The sequence below is a fragment of the Perca flavescens genome, chromosome 7 (genome assembly GCF_004354835.1).
Source record: "Perca flavescens isolate YP-PL-M2 chromosome 7, PFLA_1.0, whole genome shotgun sequence".
Lineage (NCBI taxonomy): Eukaryota > Metazoa > Chordata > Actinopteri > Perciformes > Percidae > Perca > Perca flavescens.
This window is the reverse complement of record NC_041337.1, coordinates 24,162,641-24,185,652: the sequence shown is the minus strand read 5'-3', so window position 1 is coordinate 24,185,652 and position 23,012 is coordinate 24,162,641. Positions and strand designations below refer to the sequence as shown.

The 23,012-nt window shown below is 40.4% G+C and overlaps 3 protein-coding genes across 6 annotated transcripts; 2 read left to right on the top strand and 1 right to left on the bottom strand.

Annotated features, from left to right (window-relative positions):
* Nucleotides 1-398: 398 nt before the first annotated feature.
* On the bottom strand, nucleotides 399-9,352 carry rprd1b (regulation of nuclear pre-mRNA domain containing 1B). 4 transcript variants are annotated; one of them, XM_028584013.1, is made up of 8 exons: nucleotides 8,961-9,352; nucleotides 8,574-8,794; nucleotides 7,520-7,652; nucleotides 6,351-6,484; nucleotides 4,960-5,078; nucleotides 4,302-4,428; nucleotides 3,393-3,568; nucleotides 399-2,345 (listed from the first exon to the last, which is right to left on the bottom strand). In XM_028584013.1, exons 2-8 carry the CDS (start codon nucleotides 8,722-8,724, stop codon nucleotides 2,196-2,198), a joined length of 990 nt encoding a protein of 329 aa, XP_028439814.1. In that variant the 5' UTR covers nucleotides 8,725-8,794; nucleotides 8,961-9,352; the 3' UTR covers nucleotides 399-2,195. The 4 variants fall into 4 exon arrangements, with proteins under 4 accessions (XP_028439814.1, XP_028439815.1, XP_028439813.1 ...); XM_028584014.1 differs by having other exon boundaries at nucleotides 9,200-9,352; XM_028584012.1 differs by having other exon boundaries at nucleotides 8,574-9,352.
* Nucleotides 9,353-10,972: 1,620 nt separating this feature from the next.
* tas1r1 (taste receptor, type 1, member 1) lies at nucleotides 10,973-18,372 on the top strand. Its single transcript, XM_028582609.1, has 7 exons — nucleotides 10,973-10,982; nucleotides 13,525-13,681; nucleotides 13,848-14,169; nucleotides 15,439-16,206; nucleotides 16,300-16,518; nucleotides 16,880-17,000; nucleotides 17,306-18,372. The coding sequence occupies exons 1-7, from the start codon at nucleotides 10,973-10,975 to the stop codon at nucleotides 18,229-18,231; spliced, it is 2,523 nt and encodes an 840-aa protein (XP_028438410.1). The 3' UTR covers nucleotides 18,232-18,372.
* Nucleotides 18,373-21,001: 2,629 nt separating this feature from the next.
* On the top strand, nucleotides 21,002-21,581 carry LOC114558083 (transcription factor HES-5-like). Its single transcript, XM_028581817.1, has 2 exons — nucleotides 21,002-21,058; nucleotides 21,174-21,581. Exons 1-2 carry the CDS (start codon nucleotides 21,002-21,004, stop codon nucleotides 21,579-21,581), a joined length of 465 nt encoding a protein of 154 aa, XP_028437618.1.
* The last annotated feature ends 1,431 nt before the right edge of the window (nucleotides 21,582-23,012 follow it).

The following is a 23,012-nucleotide window of genomic DNA, read 5'->3' as shown; positions in this document are numbered from 1 at the left end:
TAATTTAAACGCCCCAAAAACAGCCCCAAATATCTATTCTGCGACTACACCAATGACTGAAATGATTACATCCACACCTTTGGTTTCACAAACACTGCTTCGATTCATATTTTTACGTGCCATGTGAAAAATGTTGTTGCTGCTCCAGACTGCCGGAAGACACCAATCGATCTGAGAGTTTACTGAAAAAGATTTGCAGCAGCATTTCTCACCCGAGCTTGTTGCATCAGCAGGTAAGTTACAGCAACAGTCCTCTTCATTTTTGGAAACACTCCTCTCATCAGCAGCATGAGCCGCGAACACTCATCATTCTGAACGCTTTAACAAAATTAGTATTTAGTCTACAAGACAACTGAAAATCAAATATGAGCTTAACAAATGATACATGTTGTTCTGGCTTTGACAAGAGAACTGTTCAGAAAATCATAAAAAACTGTTCAAAAATGATTTGGGGAAAAACTGACCTTCTGGTCACTTCCTGACCTAATATCTCAATTAAGGGATTTGTTAAAAAAAAATAAAAAAAAACCTGAGAAAGGGAGTGCAAAGGTGAATTTGATGCTGCTACTTTTTAGTTAAAAAAAATCATCACTAAACATCTACACAGAGGTCAGACTGAGCAATATGTATAAATGATTCATAATTTTAATATTGTTGGAAGTTAATATTGTGAATCATTAAACACAAATTTCTTTAATACCTGAATAGTAGCTGGAAATTATGTCAATTTCACGTTACTTCCCATGTTTGTTTTTATACCAAACGCGTTGTGATTTATGAAAGGTCTTCATCTGGTCAACAACTTCTTTTTTCCATATTGCCCAGCTCAACACACACTTAATAAAAAAAAAAAAAAAAAAATTAATGATCTTTAAATTTCTTACCTTTTTTTGCCCTCTAAAGCCACCTACACATGATCAGCAAAACCGCTCTGCGCTGGGCGTTCCATTGTTTTCCTATGGGGAGAGCGATGACACCCAACTAGGCGGAGCGCTACCCTTGGTGTCGTGCACCGCTCAGAATTGCCGCCGAGTGCTGCATTCAAAATTCTAATTATTTCAAACTTTACCTTGTTGTCGCTGACCTTTTCTGGCACAACCGATTCCAGAAGCAATGAAGACGTTTACCTGCGCTGCGCTTTGCCGCTCTGCGCCCTACCTCGTGATTTTACCGCGGATCATGTGTAAGCGGCTTTAGAAGACATAGTGAGTGTTAAGGTTTTATACAATTAAAGACCAAGTAGTTTGTTGGAAAGCAAACATTGTTTTGAATTGTTTCCTCAAACTTCAAGGATTTATTTGTAAAACTCAAACCTTGTCTAGTACATACTTATTACATAATTACCATATATAAGCATCTGTTCAAAAGAATGTATGAAAACAAACGGGAACTTTGAATTGTAAAGTTTTAGTCTGTAAATGAGAAAAACACTTGCAAATGGGGACACAAAATCCAGATCATGTCTTTTGATTTTAACTATGAGGACAAAATTTAATCACCATCTCTATGAAGTGTTACTGAAATGTGAGAGTTGACAATGTTGTTTCATGAAGCAACCAAAAAGCAACATACACTGAACCCAATCCAATATCTTCTCTAATTTAACAAACACATCAAAAACGCCTAAGGGGTCAACAAAAAGCCATCAACTGAAAAGCAAAAAATAAAACTAATGAATGGTAAATCCTCTTCACAGTGTAGTCACAATCTCTGAGAATTGTGAGAGCAAACGGCCCACCTTTGCTTACCGAATCCACAATATACCACACAGAAAGACACGTCCTGACAGCAAACATTCATGTCTGTCTAAGTTTTGCTTCTTTACCCCGCCCCTCTTCTTAGGTGACTGACATTTCCAGCATTAAAAAAATAATAAAAACAAATGAGAAACAAAGTCGTTCCAAGCTGGTGGAGTGGAATCCTTGTCAATCGAGCAAGTGCTGGAAAAATCCAGGCTGACAGAGTCTCCGTTCTCCTCTGCAAAGCATTTTGATTTCACCAAACCTTGCTTTAAAAATCCCTTCCTCCCTCTTGTCCTGCAGGTTTGGAGTTAGCAGGTGAGCTGGCTGCCGGGAGAGGTTTGACCACATGTGTCCTCGGGCTGGTGACAAAGCTGGAAGTTTTCTGTTAATCAAACATGGGGCTGGGTTTGGGTGGGGAGGGGCATCGGGCTAGGTTGTCTGGGCAAAGACCTCTCAGTCGGTAGAGAAAAGGTCTCCGGCTGACGGGAGCGGGGCCAGACCCCCGGTCACGTTGGGCAGGAGAGAGAGGTCAGGGAGACTCTGGATGTGGGACTTTAGCTCTTTCCTAACTTGGGTCACCCTCGCCAGTTTCTGCTTATATTCCTGCAGAGGAAAAGACAACAGAGCACAGGTGTTAGCTAAAGATGATTACTCATTTACAAATTCCAGTTATCGCAATATTACTCCAAAATACCTTGTAACTGCAGCTTTCTGACATGTTTGAAACACATTTTGGTGACAGAATGTGGCTTTAAAAGATCATTAAGGTGCATTAGAACTTGGGTCTTATTTTTCTAGTTTTGGCCATCATGTCTATGAGTGGTTATTGTTATTATACTGTGCTTAAAGTCATTTCTGAAATCTGAAAACATGTATGGCAGAGAATACAAGCGGTCAGATGATCAGATGCACCACAAATGTCAATAATGATCCCCGATTTCAAAAGAAGGTAAAAGGTGACCCAGAAAGTCTATAAACTGTGGTGGGTGGTATACAGTTTTTAGTTATGAATTTTGTTCTGACTGCTTCAGTGATGTTACCAAGTTTCCAGATGTCAGCAATTACTGGCGAGTACAACAATATTTCAAAATGTAATCATGACCAAAAGTACAAAAATTGGAACTAGACCTAATTTGTAAAAAATAAAATAAATAAAAAAAAAGAAACAGAATTAAAAGGAGGTTGACGGTTCACTTGTGTTTCCATTATTTTCTTGTCCCCCATGATCACGTTGGCTCTGACAAGCTGGGCGGACACAAATTCTGACAAATCTATGCTAAAGGCTGTTTGACAGTGCTGACAAGAAAGGAGTTGTAGATTCAAATACAAGCTACATGTGGATTGCACAATCCATTTTGTATTGCGTGTCAAGATTTAAAAAAAAAAAAAAAACTAAGATTTGACTGCATTCAGATCTTTGCCATTTTAACTACAGGTTGACTGTCTGATTAGTTAATTAAAAACACCTTTAAGTGGGTTTTTTTCAGGAAATGATGAATGAAAGTTGCTTGGTTATATTTATTTAAAAAGTTACTGAACACTCATTATTAATTAGCTGATGAGAAACTTTAAAAAAACAGATTCAGACAGATCTTTGTTTCAGTTCTCGGCATGCTGTCGACTGCTGTGTTTGTGTATGCGGTGCCTTGCCTCTAGTTTCTTCTCTCTCTCCATGAGCGCCTCCTTCTGGCTGCCGATGTATTCAGTCAGCATGCGGGCCAGCTGTCTGCGATCCTCCAGCTCTGCAGCCAGTCGGCCGTTGTACTCCGCAAGCAGCAAACACGCTTCATCCACCGTCTTCGACAGCTTGTCTGCCGCCTCCTTGTCTAGATTGGTGCCAAAGCAGGTCGTTAAGGTCACAGAATATGCCATTTATTTTCATTTTCTTTATACACAGGGCTCTTTTTACGATGGTATATTTTGTCTCAACATTTATTTATTTTTTTATTTTATTTAGTAGTGTATATTTTCTAACATCATGTATAGCACGTGTCAAACTCAAGGCCCGCGGGCCAAATCCGGCCCCTCACAAGTTTTGATCCAGCCCGCATATCAATTTAGGTTCACAATAGATTTTGGCCTCAATACTCAATGCAAATTAAATAAAAGCACCAGCACAGATTAAATTAAAAAAAAAAAAAAAAAAAAAAGTGTGGCCCTTAGTGAAGTTGAGTTTGACACCCCTGATGTATAGGATATTGCTGTGTAAACTGAATAAAATTACTATCTGTAAGAAGCTAATTGCGAGTAACACCTGTTTAACGATTCTTAATTGTTTACATTTTACTTTCAACACTGAATGCATTGTTTTATTTAAGGTTCTTCCCAGCTCAACTTATTTGACTCTCTATTGCTTGTGTGTGCATTTGTTTATTTTTTCAGAGCCGAATCATATTACTTTTGTTATTGCATTATCTATACATCTGATTTTAATGATGTGGAAATTGCATAAGGAATTTTAAAATATAACAAATGAGTAACATTTTGCATGTTTTAATAACAAGGAAAAAAGAACACTGCAAATCCATGCTGAGAATAAGCTGAGCTCTCAGATCTTACCACTGATTTTCTCCAGCAGGGAAACGTCCTGGACTTCCTGCGGCAGCGAGGCAATCTTCTGACGAACTGCTGCGTCGCCCGATGCAGCATTCTCCAAGTCCTGTAGGGCCTTCACCAGCTCCTCTGTCTGAAAGTGTGTGTCAGAGTGTGTTTAAAAGGGAAGAAAGTTAACAGGAGTCAAAGAGGAGGTTAAAGGTGCCGTAGGTAAGACTTATAAAACTAACTTTCTGTCATATTTGCTGAAAATGACCCTATGTTCGAGTGGAACTACATGAAGCAGGTAATTCAGCTCCTCTGGCACCACCTACAGCCTGTAGTGTGATTTGCAAAAATCCAGAGCTTCCTGTTCAGATGCACCAATCAGGGCCAGGGAGGGTGTCTAACCCCAACCCTAAGGGACCCTCAGGGTCAATCACTGCTCATGCACACACATTCATTCTCCCTTGTGGAGGGAGGGGCTTAGGAGACTGTTTTGGGCTTTAGCAGAAAGGGGGGAGGGACTGAGAAGTTGTTGATGTTCAAATTGTTTTGCCAAGTCCTGGATCTTCACAATCCTACATACGGCACCTTTAGATAAAACAGGAGAATAAGAGGAAGGTAGAAAGGAAGGGTGAGAAACGAGAGCAAGAAGAACAAAAGCAGCGCAAAGGCCTCCTACCAGTTGAGTTGCGGAGATGTCCGAGTTGTGAGGGGAGGTGTGGTTTCTGTAGTCGTCATCTTCATCATCTTCTTCTTCCTGGATCTTCTGATAGCTGCGTTTCACAGCCTTCTTCTCTTCTGCAAAGTCAAGTTTGGAAACCAAAACAGTAAGAACACCACATATTATCAATATCACTAAATTATGTAGTTTAACCTACATATTATACTATAGATGAGACAACAGCATAAAACAAATTGGTCTCTTCACACCACCAATAATTAAATGCAATTGTTTGCATTTTTTTATGATATTTTGAGTGTGAAAAGCTATTCCACTTGATTTAGCGTTTAGGTTATTCTGAAATTTTGCCAGAAGCAGAGGGAAAGTTATAGTAAAATGGCAGTTACGTCACCATTGAGCCATTTTTAAATTAAGTAATCAACACCCAATTCCACCTCTAACAAAAGGGGAATACTTAGGCGTGTCAAAGTGTCCCACAACATGTAAACTAACACTATTACAGTTTTAAGGATTTTTCTGCTATAATGTGTGTTATGGATCAGTATAAAAGGTTTGAAGCAACAAATACTAGGGGTTAGTGGATCAATACCTTAAAGTGCTCATATTGTGCTTTTTGGCGTTTTCCCTTTGCTTTATTGTGTTATATATCTTTTTTTGTGCATGTTATAGGTTTACAAAGTGAAAAAGCCTAAAGTCCACCCTGAAGGGACTTACCATCTCCAACAGAAAACACTGTTCACAAACTGCTCCAAACAGCTCTGTTGTAGTCCAGCCTTTACTTCCGTGACGAACGTGCGTCACTTTGTTACACGCTATAATGCTTGCCTAGCTGCTAGCGTGGCACGCCCTCATACTCGTACTTAGCTAGCAGTCCTTACCTAGCTACTGCACATGTGCGACTCCCAACAAAGATGGAATAGAAGTGAGATGCCTCACTCTGTAGATAAAACAGAGAGCTCAACACACGGGGTAAAAAGAGGAGCTACAGCAATGTGCAGTACAACAAAAATATGGTGTTTTTTGAAAATGAAACCATGTAAACCTATTTTGATATTATCTCTAAATACAATTATGAACCTGAAAACGAGCATATTATGAGCACTTTAAGTATCGGTACTAGTACTACTGATACTTTAGAGTGATAATTAAAATATATTTAAAAGCAGCCTATTAATGATGCATTCACCACATCAATCAATACATACTTCCCTACAATGCATATTACATTAGCTGCTTTAATATTAAAAAGTGTTAGTATCAGTATTATTGATCCTGTCCCTGATTTTACTTGGGCTCAGATCAAAACCAAATTTTTGTGGTATCACACACCCAATGACAAATACTGTACATATAAATGTAATGATGTAACAAACAAATGACCATCTAACCTGAAGGCCTGGGGCTGTTAGAGTCTTCTATGGCTAGTTTGAGCTGCTGAATGAAGTCTCCTCTGTAGAGGGCTCTCTCTTTCCAGATGTTCAGCAGTCTCTCCATGTGCTTTTTACAGCCCTCATCTGCTTCACTGCAGGAAGGTGGGACAGTAGAGTACAGTAGTAGAAGAATAGAGAAGATTGATTAAAAAGATAATTTTTACACTTCAAAACACAGAAAAAACAGTGTTTCAAGAAAACGTAGCAAATTCCTCCCAACAACTTGGGTGTCGTGAAACAGTGTTTCGTTGCAAGACAACTGGACGAAATGTGTTATATTTACCCTTATCTCATTTTAGTTTGAGAGACACCTAAGTCCATTGTAGAATTATTTGTAGTAAACGAAAAGGAAAAACTTCAACAACCTTTAGCTGTAGAGGCAGGTTTCTAAAGGCTGTTTTATGCTTCTGCATGTACTCCACGCCGTAGCTACGCCGTCGCTTGTACGGCGTCGTGACCCTTTCGGAGTTCTGCGTTGGGGTTGCTTTGCGTCGCGGTGCATTTCACCGCCATAACGCTAGAGGGTGATAAGTCTGAGGTTATTTGCGAGGTGCCTGCCAGCCAGTTTATGTTATGTTAGCAAGCAAACTTTAGCACAACTGCCCACAAAGTACTGCTTGCTGCAAAGTGCTAATTTCAAAACGTTACTGACATATAGACACTTTACAAACGGATAACCCCGTCATTGTAACCAAAATATGTCTGAGTTTATTGCAAAGCTTGTGTCAGTGAACTAGCATGTTGCTACTCCCCAGAGTAGGCTGCTTGAAACACCGACTATCAGCACACAGGACGAGTTGACCAATCACAGTCCTTGCGGTCTGCATCGCCTCGACACAAAGTTACACATTATTGGAGGTGCCCGTCGAGCTACAGCGGAGGGCTTGGAGGGGGGTTCATGGCAACGCAGAAGGGTCTGCGGGGGGAACGCCGTCGATTTGACGCAGAAGCATAAAACAGCCTTAAGTAGGACTACATTAAGATAATGTAAATAAAACTATTTCTCAAAAAGCCTCTGGCAGCGAGCATGCCACACACACACACACACACACACACACACACACACACACACACACACACACAGTTATTTGTAGCAGTCTGAAAGCATAGAGTGGTCACATCACAACTACCTGGCAACATGGGAGCAGGCATCGACGAGGACAGTCTCAAAGTCTTTGGTAAACTCGGGTCCTTTCTTCTTGCTGTTCTGGATGACATCGTTGGCCAGATACAGGAATGTCAGCTTCCTGGAGCTTTTAGCTGGAGGGTCACATAAAATTGTGATATTTTCAAGATTTAAAAAATAAAAAAACACTTTTACACTGTATCATCAAAAGTGATGGGCAATGCACTCTAAATTAGTTTGCAACTAAGTTTAATGTATTATTGTATTAGTTTTCTTAAACCTACCTGTGTGCTGTACTTCAGCAACTTATTTTCCAGTATGTTTTGTCATTGTAGCAATAGTCATAGTTGAGTAACAGTTTTTTTAGAGGAAGTCATGCCTCTTTACTAAAAAAGCAACAGGTTTTTTTGTGTATGCTCTCCATCCTGATCTAGCTAGGTTCAACACATCTGAATTGCCATCTATCTCAGATTTGTTCAGCCATTCAAACAGAATACACCACCAATAATACCAAGGCATGTCAACATGACCTGTTTTTGACAAAGTGTGATGTGTTGCGTTTTATGGTGCCCTTTTCTTAGCTTATAGAATATGATGCATTGCTGCAGATTAAATTACCCAACAGAGGAGTTAAAATGAGGATAACCTTAAACATCTACAGCAGTCCAATGCAACATACACATTAATGCACCAGTAATATTCATCCAGAAACATCATATATATTAGCAAAACACTGACAGGGAACATTCTACTGCACAATGAGTACTTTAACTTTTGATACTTAAAGCACATATTGCTGATAGTACTTACTGAATTACTTAAGTAAGGTTTGGAATGCAGGACTAGATTGTAGTTGAGTATTTTCACAGTGTGGTATTACTTTTACTTAAGGATATATTTCACCACCACTGCTGTTAACTAAAGTTGTAGTAGCTATCCTGCCACATTGATACATAACCTCATCTTTCACGTTATCAATATCGTGTTTTGTCGCACAAAATCAACAGCATATACCAATATACGTTGCAGCACCAATCGGCACTGACAGTTCTCACCTTTTTTCAGCTCTCTGTGCCACACTTTGACGATGAGGCCCGAGTGTTTGCGGTGGTGGATGATCCACAGAGAGAGAGTCTGGACGCTCTGCTGCGAGCTGCTCAGCTCCGTCAGCTTCTTCTCCAGGGCCGACTCGGAGAAGGACGACATGCCGGTCTAAGTGTGTGTTTCCCCGGGACCCGACTGACCCCGACCCGTTCTAAAGAAACTGAGCTCCGACCTAGTTTGGAGAAACTCGCAATGTCATCAAAACTGAAGTTGTGTCGCTAACCTGCAGACATGCAGCATCAAACTGCCTCCTGCCGCCCGCTCCACCGAACGTTACGTCTTAACGTTACGTTAGCTCGTTCTCTAACTGAATTATCGACCACATCTACTGAACAAACCTGAAAAGTGCGAGCTCGTTTATCAGCTGCTGTTTCCTCGCTGTCTGGAGTGTTTGTTTACAGCCACGGCTAACGTTAGCTAGCCGAGCTAAGCAGCCATCTGCAGCCCAGTGCAGCCCTGGGCTAAGCCTGCGCTTTAACCCGGGTTAAAATAAACCGAGCTTCTGTAATATTCAGAGTATGTCTTTAGTACGCAAACAGATTAAACTAAAGTGCTAAAGAGTGACGATGAGACTCACAGTTTGTCTTTGCTTGTCTAATCAGGAATAGGATTCAAGATTCCTTCGAAAAAATGGCTGCTTGCACTTTCACCTCGACATGTGCGTCGCACAGCAGTGACGCAGGCAGAGCCCGGCACCCCATGGACAGCCAGACCCTGTACCCTGTGTAGGCCTACTCGTGTATTATACATCAATGCCACATGTACCCTGTACCAGAGAATTTAACGGGCTCTGCCTGAACCAAGGGATGGAAATATAAAACTCTGTACCCCTGCATATAAGCATGCATATGTTTAAGGGTATTCTCCAGACTAAAGAGGTCTTTCTTTCCTGCTGCCAAACAGCAGATAGGAGTTTATACTCATAACTGTTACATATTTCTCCAGTTTGCACATTCTTAATGTTGCACTATTTACATTTGCACTGTGTTACTGTTACTGTATTGTTACATATTGTTATTATTATTTTTATTATTATTATTGCTTTATTTTTCACATGCTGCCTTTTAAAATTGTTTTATTTTTATTTGTAGTAGATATTGTACAAGAAGAATTTCATTGTACAGGGAAACATATTTCCTTACTGTGCGTATGACAACAAAACTTTGAACTTGAACCTGAACTCAAACACCGTCACATTTAAAACCTGTAATAAAAAAATATTATTAATAAAAACTATACAAAAAAAAACATTATGCAAACTTCAATATTATGCCTGATTATTAAGTAAGCCTTATTATTAAGTAAGCCTTATGTGTGCTATGTTATATTTGTATTAATTTTCCTTGTTATGCATATTTCTGTACTGTACCGAATGATATAGTTGCTAGAATATTATGTTGATAATAAATGCACATTCTGTAACACTGAGCCAGAAGCAGGTCTCAACTGGTTTTATGATTTATATACAGCAATGTTTTCAATAAAACTGGGAATTCTGTTACAATTGTAGGGAAAGATACTTTAGCTCAATTTAAATGTAACACTAAGTAATGTGTTTTATTGTAAATTTCATATTCTTAATGTGCATATATCACAAACAAGAGCAATTATGTTATATAATAGCATAATAAGTCTCCCTTAATATAAATCTTTTTTTTCAGTTTAATCAATTGCAACCATTATTTATTTTCCATTCATTTATTTATTTTACTATTATTATCAAATATTCGTTCATTTTATATTATTATATTACTTATTTATGTACTCCAATTAAACGTATAGGCAATACCATTATTTGCACAACAATGATATAGCTGCTGAAATTTGTTAAAAAACGCTGCAAAAACGGATTAAAGTTACTTTGTATTTGATGATATATATATATATATATATATATATATATATATAAAATAATTCAGGGCTTCAGTTTTTTCATCATGCTGTATTGTTACATTAACCCTAAACAAAGTAATGAATTGATTATTTAAATAATTAGATATAACTTGACACTGATGATACTTTTTTTTTTTTTTGATTGATGAACCTGAAACTGTGATTCATTTGTTCGTTAGATGTTCTTAAATTGTGAGATTTACATAGAGCAGAAAGTGTCAGCAGCACACTTAGACTGCCCATAAGAGCATTCACCATGACTGAACATTATTTTTCTTGAATTACTTTAAAATCCTCAACAACAAATTGTAGAAATATTATAAATTATAATGATTACCTTTCTTAATAAATAATAGATCCTGACAATTAGAGGACTAACAAATCTCCTGCTTTACTATTAAACCAATCACTGTAACATGTTACTGATTTAGTGTTTCATCTATTTCTCATCAGAAAGATGTGTACAGGTAATCTGACACTGTTTGTGAAAACTTTCTGACAGATTAAATAAAATCAGATGCCTGACTTGCATGTTTTGATCATGAAATGATCATAAAAGCGGTCACCAAGTACTTTTTCTTTTTCAGGAAAGCTTTACGATGCAAATATTTTCCCTCAAATCGGTGTGTTTCTATGACATGTAAATTTACATGTCTATTTGCCTCCATAATGCTGTGGTTGACAAAATGCACAATATTCCTGTCAAAGCAATGGGTTTGGGTCCTGCACGCAGGTGAGTATCAGGCAAATTGTATGTTAGTACAATAGGTGTGTTTAGCAAAATGAACCTCAAATGTCAACCAAAATGCAAATTCAGCTACACCTGCACAAACCTTTTCCTGGAGGACATTTTTCAGTAACTAAACAACAACAAAAGACACTAATTATTAACTAATGACATTAATGTTCCTTTATAGTTTCCCAGTAAACCTTGCCAGTGAGCCAACAGGGACAACAGATCTTTTTCACAGCAGACATTTTGACTTGTCATAGCAGTAAAAGCAGATGTGAAATAAATATTCTTTATTTACACATGTAAAAATGAATAAAAAAGATACAATATATAAATTGCAAGGGAATGTGAAGGAGAAGCCCCCTCCAGGGGCTCGAAAAGTGGCATTCTCTTGGAAAACAATGACTCAGTTCGATTTAAGGCACGGTTGGTAACTATTTCCACTATATACTCTTTTTTATATATTGTTCAAAATGGTATTTACACCCCGACAGCAAAAAAAAACTTATGGGCTCTGAAAAAAAGAAGCGAACAATTTCCATCATAGCTGCTGTAATCCTGTAAAAACACCCACCAATCACGAAAGACCCAATGAAATGTCCTTGCCCCGCTGCATGTACTCTACCCCTATGTGTACGAGCCTGAGCTCAATGCGCGGCGTCACATTCATTTTATATTTATGTTTTTTAAGATCAATCGTAATAAAGATATTATTCATCAATTCATATGTTGCTTATACCGGTGAATGATACATGAAGTAAAATTAGGGTCCTTTCTCTAAAGCAGAGAAGCAGCGGTGCTCGTGCACATCTGTGTGGGACGGAGCCCTGAGGACATGATACTTTAAAATCTTGCAATCTTTTCAAAATTACCAACCCTGCCTTTAAGTGTCCTAGTAAGCTGTACTAGTGAGGCAGCATGCACTATACCAGGACCCCGAAACTAGCTCAGCTAAATGTAATTCAGTAATTTTTAATGTTCAGTCAATCAATTACACCTGTGCTTTATGAAAAGTGAAAATGTCTAATATGGAAAAACCTAATGGCAAGGGAATCTGGAGTCACATTTGATTTTACCACTGCTTCCTCTGTTTCTGAGAGACAGGCCTTTTTTTTTTTTTGTACATGATGAGATATCAAAACATGCCCACCCACCTGGCCGGGTTGGCTCATTGGGTAGAGCAGGCACACATGTACTGAGAGGTTTAGCTCTCGATGCAGAGGTCCATGGTTCAAATCTGACCTGTGACGATTTCTTGCATGTCTACCCCCTCTCTTTCCCCTTTGCCACCTAGCTGTCCTGTCAAATTAATGGCGGAAAAGCCCAAAAAATAATCTTAAAAAAAAAACATGACCCCCCACCATATTTATTTAGAAATAGCCGAGTATCACTGCTGATTGTGATTGTTTTTTTATTATTATTATTATTACATAGGCCTACTTGTTTCACACATTCATTTGTATCTGATAAAAAAGCGACAGAGAGCAGCTGGCAGACACGCGCACGCACACACATTGGTGTGCCGTTCATCTACATGTAGCATACTCTATGCTACATGCTGCTAAGCCTGCGGTTGAAATTTGTGGCAGCAACAACAACATCATCATCCACCGTGCATTGAGGAAGTTATTCAGCTGATTGATGGGTGAGGTAAAAGCCTGTCTCACACCAATACAGCCTGAAAGGACAATGGCTAATGGGGAAACACCAACGCTGACGTCATTACTCATTCCGAGCAATGGTGGAACTTCATCACTTAGTGACCGAGTTTTAGGGTTGTAGGGCTGATCCTACAGTCCAGCCAAAAATCCTTTAAAAGGGACTCTAATAAGGCAAAAATGCTCAAACTTGTTTTTTAACAGCTTTAATGAAAGGAATTAGCAGGATTATGGTCTGTGTTTGCTCTGGTTTACAGTTGTATGCCATTTGTGAGAGATTAATGGGAAAAAAACAGGTCTCCCTTTTCATGGCTTATTACATTTATACAATTCATTTTAATGGGAGGGAAACTCTACAGTCACACAAACAAATCTGACATGCAAATAATCTTCACTTAAGCAACAATCCCCGGAAAGATGCAAACGTGATCCTCTGATCCCTCCCTCTATCAATCCACACTTTCAGAAACAGGCCTAGATTCGTTTTGCAAACCTCACTGAGCTTCCACATGCTTCCACAGCAGCAGTGTGTGAGTGTGTGTGTGTATGTGTTTGTGTGCGAGTGTGTGAGATCAAGGTGAAGTATGGATCTGTATGGTGCTGTGTTTCTTTCCTTAGGCTGTCTGATGCTGCAGTTCGCTGATGGGGAACTGGATTACATCTCTCAGGGACAGGGGCTGCAGCTGCAGGGCAACTTCTCCATCGCTGGACTCTTTCCTCTTCACTACACAAATGGACCAAGTGCTGCTTTGCCTGCATTGGGTCCATGCAATGAGTGAGTTATACTAGACAGTTAACTTCCAACTCCACTGATCAAATGTATCTCACTGGTGGTCTGGTAAAATAACCCAAAATATTGTTATTTCTTCTTTCTCTACAGTTTTACTTAATATGTCTTAATTCATATAATTCATTCCCCTTTTACATGTTACCTTTTCTAGAGGTACACCCAACAAACATGGATTTCACCTATTGCAAGCCATGAGATTTGCTGTGGAAGAAATCAACAACAGCACCGGGCCGCAAGCTCTTTTACCAGGGGTGAAGCTGGGCTACCAGCTTTACGACATCTGCTCCATACCAGCCAGTATCGTGGCCACACTGGACCTGCTGAAGCAGCAGTATCAAAGCCCCTCTACACCTGAGACGGAGGGAGACCCTAACTACAACAACAGTCAAACGGCAGTGGCTGTGATTGGGCCAGACAGCAGCAGCGCATCTTTCACCCCAGCTGCTTTACTCGGGGCCTATCTTGTACCACAAGTAAGTTCTTACCCGGGAAGTTTAAATCATAGCCCTTGAATTATTGTATACACTCACCTAAAGGATTATTAGGAACACCCTACTAATTCCGTGTTTTACCCCCTTTCGCCTTCAGAACTGCCTTAATTCTTGATGGCATTAATTCAACAAGGTGCTGGAAGCATTCTTTAGATATGTTGGCCCATATTGATAGGATAGCATCTTGTAGTTGATGGAGATTTGTGGGATGCACATCCAGGGCACGAAGCTCCCGTTTCACCACATCCCAAAGATGTTCTATTGGGTTGAGATCTGGTGACTGTGGGGGCCATTTTAGTACAGTGAACTCATTGTCATGTTCAAGAAACCAATTCGAAATGATTCAAGCTTTGTGATATGGTGCATTATCCTGCTGGATGTAGCCATCAGAGGATGGGTACATGGTGGTCATAAAAGGATGGACATGGTCAGAAACAATGCTTAGGTCGGCTGTGGCATTTAAATGATGCCCAAATGGTACCAAGGGGCCTAAAGTGTGCCAAGAAAACATCCCCCACACCATTACACCACCACCACCAGCCTGCCCAGTGATAACAAGGCATGACTGATCCATGTTCTCATTCTGTTTACGCTAAATTCTGACTCTACCATCTGAATGTCTCAACAGAAATTGAGACTCATCAGACCAGGCAACATTTTTACAGTCTTCAACTGTCCAATTTTGCTGAGCTTGTGCAAATTGTAGCCTCATTTTCCTATTTTTTGTGGAGATGAGTGGTACCCGGTGGGGTCTTCTGCTGGTGTAGCCCATCCGCCTCAAGGTTGTTCATGTTGTAGTTTCACAAATGCTTTACTGCATACCTCGTTTTTAACGGCCTCGGCCCATTCTCCTCTGACCTCTAGCATCAACAAGGCATTTTCTCCTAGAGGACTGTCGCATACTGGATGTTTTTCCTGTTTCAGACCATTCTTTCTAAACCCTAGAAATGGTTGTGCGTGAAAATCCCAGTAACTGAGCAGATTGTGAAATACTCAGACCAGCCCGTCTGGCAACCAACAACCATGCCACACTCAAAGTTGCTTAGATCACCTTTCTTTTCCATTCTGACATTCAGTTTGGAGTTCAGGAGATTGCCTAGACCTGGATGACACCCCTAAATGCATTGAAGCAGCTGTCATGTGATTGGTTGATTAGATAATTGCATTAACGAGAAATCTTACAGGTGTTCCTAATAATCCTTTAGGTGAGTGTATTTTCACAATTCCTCACATGCTCTTGCTTCATTTTAGATCTCTTATGAAGCATCAAATGAAATGCTGAGCAACAAGTTCCTCTATCCAGCCTTTTTCCGCACAATCCCCAGCGACAAGAACCAGGTGGCAGCTATGATTCAGCTTCTGATCCGTTTCAACTGGACCTGGATCGCTCTCTTAGGCAGTGACAATGACTATGGCCTGCAGGGAATGCAGAGTCTGTCCCAACAAGCACCAGACCACGGCATCTGCATTGCCTACCAAGGAATCATCCCTTCGTACAGCGATGACACAATCCAGACCATGGTGAACATTGTGGAAAGCATACTGACAACCCAAGTCAACACCATTGTGGTATTCTCCAGCAAGTCAAAACTCAAGGACTTTTTCCCATTTGTCATTGAGCGGAACGTGACCGGTAAGGTGTGGATTGGGTCGGAGGACTGGTCAGTGGCTACTCTCATATCAGGGATACCTGGGATCCACACCATCGGCACTGTGGTTGGCGTAGCCATCAAATCTGCAGCCATATTTGGTTTTGAGGAGTTTGAGAGAAAGGTAGTTGAGGCTTCAATGCAACACAATGACACCCAAGTCTCCAATGTTACCATGAGCCCAGATAATGACTGTCTACAGAGCACTGACCTGTACAGCCTCGCCAGGAAGAAGTTTTCTCTGGAGGAATATGACATCACCTCCTCCTTTAATGTGTATACGGCAGTGTATGCTGTAGCTCATGCTCTGCACCAAGCACTTGGTTGTGATTCTGGAGAGTGCCAAAGGAGGAGGGTGTATCCATGGGAGGTGAGCAGATATAAACTTTTTGCAAAGAAGAAAATCTCTTAGAACCACTTTGTTTGTTAGGCACTGATGTTTCCTTCTTCCTCTCCACCTCAGCTACTCTTGTGGCTTAAGGAGATGCAATTCTCACTGCACAACACCTCTGTGTACTTCGACGTGAATGGTGACCCGCCCACAGGATATGACATTGTTTCCTGGGTTTGGAAGGGGACTGACTGGTCAGTCCGAGTGGTGGGCTCCTTCAGCCCAGATCCCATTACGCTCACAGTGGATGTTGATCAAATTAAGTGGGACGACACGGGAAATTCAAAACCAGTACGACCTATTGGAGTATCTTTGAGTAAAGTGTTTGTGTGAAAAGCTTAAAAACTCTCTAGTTTCTCATCTAATTTAGTGCAAATATGGTGCAACCATTAGTGGAAATCTTCCAAGGGGTTTAGACAATTATAAAATTATGAAAATTTAAAAAGAATTGTCCTGATTTCAAAGAGACCTGAGCACAATTACCCCAACTGAAGTAAATTGTTTATTCAGCTGCCTACTCAATGTATTTTGAAAGGAAAATATTCCAACAGTAATAATAATAATCAGACATTGCAAATGAAAATGTTAATGCTATCCAATTAAATCAACGTTATATATTTTCCTTTTTGAACCCTGTCGGTTGTGTCTATAGGTGCCCCTGTCCATCTGCTCTCCACCTTGCCCGAGAGGCTACAAGAAGCTGCTGACAGGGCAACACACATGCTGCTTCGACTGCCAGGCCTGCCCCTCTGCTACATTTCTCAATATAAGTGGTAACATAAAGACACACCAGAAAACTATTTTAAGTAAGAGAGAGGAGACCATCACTCCAACATAACACTATTTTTCAGCTGTTGTGTGAGGTTGACCAGCAGGTGGCGCTAAGTACTCATACTATGTCCTGATGCAGGAAAGGGATGCAAGCCTCCTTTTTGAAAGAGGGCGCTGTGCCAAAACATGTCACAAATGCCTAAAAAAAAAAGGCAACATTTTTTCTTGATGGCTCAACAATGTTAAATGTGAACTCTGACACAAAAAATAGCCTAACTTTTACATCTATTCTGTCTCTCTTCCTCAGAATCCACTACATGCCAGCCTTGTCTCCCGGAGGAGTGGGCTCCCCCGAGCAGCGAGCAGTGTCTGAACAGGACCGTCCTGCTGCTCGCCTGGGATGCCCCCCTCTCCATCGCCCTGCTCTTCTTTCTGGCCACCTGTCTTCTCATGACCTTGAGCTCCGCAATAATCCTCCTGCTCAACCTGAACACTCCCGTGGCCAAGTCTGCCGGAGGCCGCACCTGCCTCCTGATGCTGGCAGCCCTGACTGTCGCTGCCATGAGCTCTTTGTGCCATTTTGGCCAGCCGTCTCCTCTGGCTTGCATCCTCAAGCAGCCTCTATTCATCTTTAGCTTCACTGTGTGCCTGGCCTGCATCACTGTGCGCTCCCTCCAGGTCGTCTGCATTTTTAAATTTGCATCCAAGCTGCCGCCAGCCTATGACAAGTGGGCCAAAAAACACGGGCCAGAGTTTACCATTTTCCTGCTGTCCATTACCATCTTGCTCATTTCTGTGCTCCGTGTGGCCGTCAACAGTCCCCAGCCGTCCCAGGATCTCAACTTTTATGAGGACAGCATTGTGTTGGAGTGCAGTAACACACTCTCACCTGGTGCAGGCCTCGAGCTCGCTTATGTATCAATGCTCAGCATCCTCTGCTTCTCTTTCAGCTACATGGGCAAAGACCTGCCAGCCAACTACAACGAGGCCAAGTGTGTGACCTTTAGCCTCATGGTGTACATGGTCTCCTGGATGAGCTTCTTCACCATCTACCTCATCAGCAGAGGCCCATTCACAATGGCTGCGAACGTGTTCGCCATACTCTTCAGCGTCCTGGCCTTCCTGGCGGGCTACTTCCTGCCCAAAATTTATATTATTGTCCTGAGGCCGCAAATGAACACCACTGCCCATTTCCAGAACTGTATTCAAATGTATACCATGAGCAAACCATGAAGGTTGTAATTATTTCAGTTGGTGAGAAATAGTTGGATTGTATCATGCAGGAATAGCAGGTACAATAATAGAAATGGGTTGAGTGTCACTTTTATGTTTAATACATTAATTGTATGTGTACATATATTTTTACTAGATTGGTCTCAGTAGGGGAAAAGAAAATAACTAAATAAACTTTATCTTTGTCTCTGTCTTTCGACGTACATGATTTAATTACTATAGCCTAATAAATTAGTCATTTAATTACTAGTTATAGCTCCAGTCATTTCTTATTCAGCTGAAGCCATGTCCCTTGATACAGCACTGATACAGCACTGTGTGATATAACCAACAAGCAAATTAAAAAGTAGGAGTCAATAAGCTTTTTCCACTGCAGACATTTGGATTTGTCATAGCAGAAAGAAACACAGGTGTAATGAATAACATTAAGTATGACTCTGTTCTACTTAAAGTGGCCCATCTATGCATGACAGTGAGTGTTTTTACATGCACATTTGGGTTATGATCAGATATTCTGTATCCTAGTTCTGAGTTGCACATGTAAACATCATATCCTAATTTCAGAAAACTGGATTAACCCCTTTACTGGTTTTGGAGTACGCCAATGGAAATCAGGACACTGTCGCAGGTAAACACCTCATTCAGGTTTCTGAACATTCTTTGTTGCTACAGAATATAGTGGTTGAGATTATGAGTAATTAAGACACAAACTGCAAAAAGATAACCAGACACCTGGATACCGTTATGATCATACAAGAATATGAACAACCAGGTTTCTCATGTTCCATGTAAACATTATATCAAAACCAGGATAAGACTCAGAACTGGGATACTAGTGTGTATGTAAACACACTGAATGAGCCATCATGCACAAATAAAGGATCCAGACACTTAAGCAACAAAACAGAATTCAGCCATCATTAATTTGATCGTTTTCACCTGTACTTTTCCTACTGTACCATGTCAAAATGTCTGCTGTGTCAGAAACATCCTTATTTAATATTTCTAAAACTTAGACTCTGATTTCCTTGCATTGATTCATAAACCAAACACTAAATGAAAGACACATTTTACATCCCTTTAACACAGAGGACAGAAAAAATCAAGCTGGCACTCGGCTTCCATCATGAATTTATTTTATTTTATAAGTAGTGAAACTAACTGAATTGATGCGTGTGTGCTGTTGGAGGAAATCAACTGTGCCCTTAGCGGCTGTTGTAGGGACTGTCCCATTAATACTGATGGTTGAAATTAAATTTTTCTGGGAAAAGAAAAACTGAATAAAATCGCCACAAGTGTGAGACCATTTCATGTTTCTGAGGAAGTTTCATTTGTTGCCAGAATATTCAAAACTGAAAAAACTAGGACAAAAGCCTCACTAGTATCTATAAAATCAAATCTTGATTAAAAAGTGTATGTCTTGTCTGCTTTTGTTGTTTTTGAGATTTTTTATCTTGTTAAGTGACATGTAAAGCTTTTCTAGTTTATAAATGTCGGCTTCGGTCAACAAAACAAGTGATATGATCATATTTCCAAGGACCTGACAACAAGTGGCAGCTGGTCACAGAAAGAAAAGTTTTAGTATTGCATCATATCGTAACATCTCATTGCATATCAAATAAATGCACAATTGGCCTGTCTTCACACGTACACACACACACACACACACACACACACACACACACACACACACACTGCAGAGTGCTGTTGGCTGTTGTTTGAGAGGAGAGATAAAAAGGCCTTTTGTGGCTGGGAGGTCAGCGCCATTGACCAGTAGATGTGTGAGTAGAGTCCAAGCTTGGTTTTCCCACAGTCTCTCTGTCCCCTCACGGATTAATACCCTCGGTCAACAATAGAAGTGTGCCATGGGTGAACAAGCAGGAGTTTTATTGTCAGCACACCAAGGACCAGAGCAATGTGCTGTGGGGAAGATCTCAGGAGTTTTATTTCACAAGCTTTCTGATCCATTTGAAGTATTATTCATCATAACACAATATATAAAACATGTGTTTCATATTTTTCTCCAAAAGACTGCAATAGGACAACCAAGATGTCCCACGATACAAACAAAAAAACTGTTAAGAACAAATCACAGTCTAGATGCCATTAAGTCTGCAGGTGCAGCAGCATGGACTTTGTTGTTTATTTCAGTAATAATGCATTTATCAATTAAAGTCCTCACACCATTATTAGCTTATGTAAAATCACCTCATGTGTAATGAAACTTAATTTGTACGTGGCCATAGAAGATAATGATGTTTTTTGTTTGTTTTTTACTTTTGGCAAAAGGAGATAACATGTACAAATAAATTCCAAACTAGTATAATACACAGTTGAAGAAATATCTTAGTTGCACACTAGCAATTACATCAATAATACCATGCTTACTTCCAATCCCTTTTCCCCTGATGCCACCAATGCATTAAATTCAGTTTAATTATTCCCTGGGAGCACATCAGGAGATACTGCCTGTGTTCCCCTGTGTAACTGGAGTGTGAGATAAGCAACAGCCTGATCAGAGACTGACAGCACATCATTCTCAGTCTTGATATATATCTTGGGAATGTTTTTTATCTCTACTGGTCAGCCTGTGATTGCTTCACCTCTAAGTTATTGATGTGTGTCCCCATTTGTTACAAACCCCAGCCCTGCCTGAGCCACATGGCTTTGTTATGCTAATGACTCACTATAAAATGAAGAGCGGCTCCTCCAGAGAGGTCAGAGCTTACAGTGTCATCCTGAAGGAGCTGCTAACATCACCTGCACAGACATGGCTCCCTGCTCTACTATTCACCACATCAGGATCTCTGAGAAAGACAACATCAAAGTGAGTACTGGAGGGGAATTTGAAGGGTTTTGCATCAGCTTGTAAAGTATGAATGTGTGATTGTTTATTACCGATTTGAATCATGAACTTACCTACCTGTCTCTTCTTTCCCCAGTTGAGAAAACCTGCTGTGGAGAAAATGCGCAGAGATCGCATTAACAGCTGCATCGAACAACTCAAGATCATCCTGGAGAAGGAGTTCCACAAGCAGGAGCCCAACTCCAAGCTGGAGAAAGCCGACATCCTGGAGATGACTGTGAGCTTCCTGAGGCAGCAGCTGCAGCCGGGCCTCTGTCAGAGCGACTACAACCAAGGCTACTCTCACTGCTGGAGGGACTCTGTACACCTACTGTCTGCTGGATCCAACGCAGAGGCCTCTGTCACTCCACTGCAGGTCCTCCAGCAGCAGGAGCAGCAGCTCCATCAGACCCAGAGAGACAGCAGCTCCTCCCCCCTCAGACCCACCACACTGCAGGACAGCAGCAGCAGCAGCAGCAGAGGCCCCGTGTGGAGGCCTTGGTAGAGACTCTCTAAGACCTGAGGGGACTTTCCCTCACTATGTAGGAAATATATTTCCAGCCTGCTCACTCATGTGGTCACTGAGTGTTTTTAGTGTTTCATCATATTGATGAGAAGATACGTAAGAGGGATTCACACACTGGAGATCATTCAGCACACATGTGCAACACTGCTTCTTTCAGTGAAATGATATCACAGTATATCCTCATGCCTCACAGTGAGGTTGTTATCAGTGTTTGTTCCTTTATGTAACTGAAAATATGTAAACTTGTTCTGAAGTTGAAAATGTATGTCAAATGTGGTTTACTGAACATAACTGCTGTGACTTATTTGCCTTTAATAAAGGAAGAAAGTATTTGACTAAATGCAGGTCACTTGTGTATGCTGTGTATTATTATGTAATGCACTATATTGTAAGTCAATACTGTGTGTTGGAAATAAGATTTAATCGTGAAACATATGCTTGCAAGTGTTTCTTTTTAACATTGACATGACATGACATTTTTAAATTTGGATCAAATTTGGATTTCAATAAAATATATATATTTTCTTTAAATTTTGTTTCGATCTATTTATGTGAATGTAGTCTGTATGCTGTCAAAAAACATGTTTTTTAGTGTGTGTGTGTGTGTGTGTGTGTGTGTGTGTGTGTGTGTGTGTGTGTGTGTGTGTGTGTGTGTGTGCGTGCGTGCGTGCGTGCGTGCGTGCGTGTGTGTGTGTGTGTGTGTGTTTGCGTGTGTGCGTGTGTGCGTGCATGCGTGCGTGTTTTTCATCTGATGTGATTCATGTGTTATTGGATGCTTTTTCCAAGAAGTGCCATCTGGGAGAGCTTTGGGAAATGCAGATACAATTCATATTGCCATGTGTAAATCTATAAATTCCAACTGATACTTTTTTAGTTTTTAGTCAAATATATTATTTGTACACAAGGCCACTCAAAACACTGCTTGTGTTTCAATGCATAAACATGTTTTGCAATTTTTGTGGTATGAGCTCTGTATTTAATACTGTTTCTACAATTCAAATAAATGCTGTCATGTTTCCTTATATATAAAAGGCTTAAATCAAAGGCTAGAATGTCTATATTACAGTGGCGGTTGTAGCTCTAGATCATTTCAAATGGAGGGGTCAGGCTGGAGCCACATGCAATTTTAGGGTGACTAAATATATAAAGCACAAGTGTTACTTACTACCAACCCTCCATAGGTTTGGTTCTATAAAAGACTAAAGATAAACATACAACAATAAACACAATAATGCTCATTCAGTTTTAACCTACATTTTATTTGATTTATGACTGCACATGGATAAAAGTGGGGTTAAAAATGTATGAAAATATATTTCCCACAGTTGGGGGCAGAGGGAGGGTCGAAGCTTAATATTATGGATACTTAATACTCTGGAGCAACTAAGGGTTAAGTGTCTTGCTCCGGGA

Coding starts and splice junctions, on each gene's coding strand:
- rprd1b (XM_028584012.1), bottom strand. CDS start 8,724: ATGTCGTCCTTCTCCGAGTCGGCCCTGGAGAAGAAGCTGACGGAGCTG. Junction 5,079..6,350: donor TAACAGCCCCAGGCCTTCAG/GTTAGATGGTCA, acceptor TTGACTTTGCAG/AAGAGAAGAAGGCTGTGAAA. Junction 2,346..3,392: donor AGAGAGAGAAGAAACTAGAG/GCAAGGCACCGC, acceptor TTTCCTCTGCAG/GAATATAAGCAGAAACTGGC.
- tas1r1 (XM_028582609.1), top strand. Junction 13,682..13,847: donor GCATTGGGTCCATGCAATGA/GTGAGTTATACT, acceptor TACCTTTTCTAG/AGGTACACCCAACAAACATG. Junction 17,001..17,305: donor TACATTTCTCAATATAAGTG/GTAACATAAAGA, acceptor TCTCTTCCTCAG/AATCCACTACATGCCAGCCT.
- LOC114558083 (XM_028581817.1), top strand. CDS start 21,002: ATGGCTCCCTGCTCTACTATTCACCACATCAGGATCTCTGAGAAAGAC. Junction 21,059..21,173: donor CTGAGAAAGACAACATCAAA/GTGAGTACTGGA, acceptor TTCTTTCCCCAG/TTGAGAAAACCTGCTGTGGA.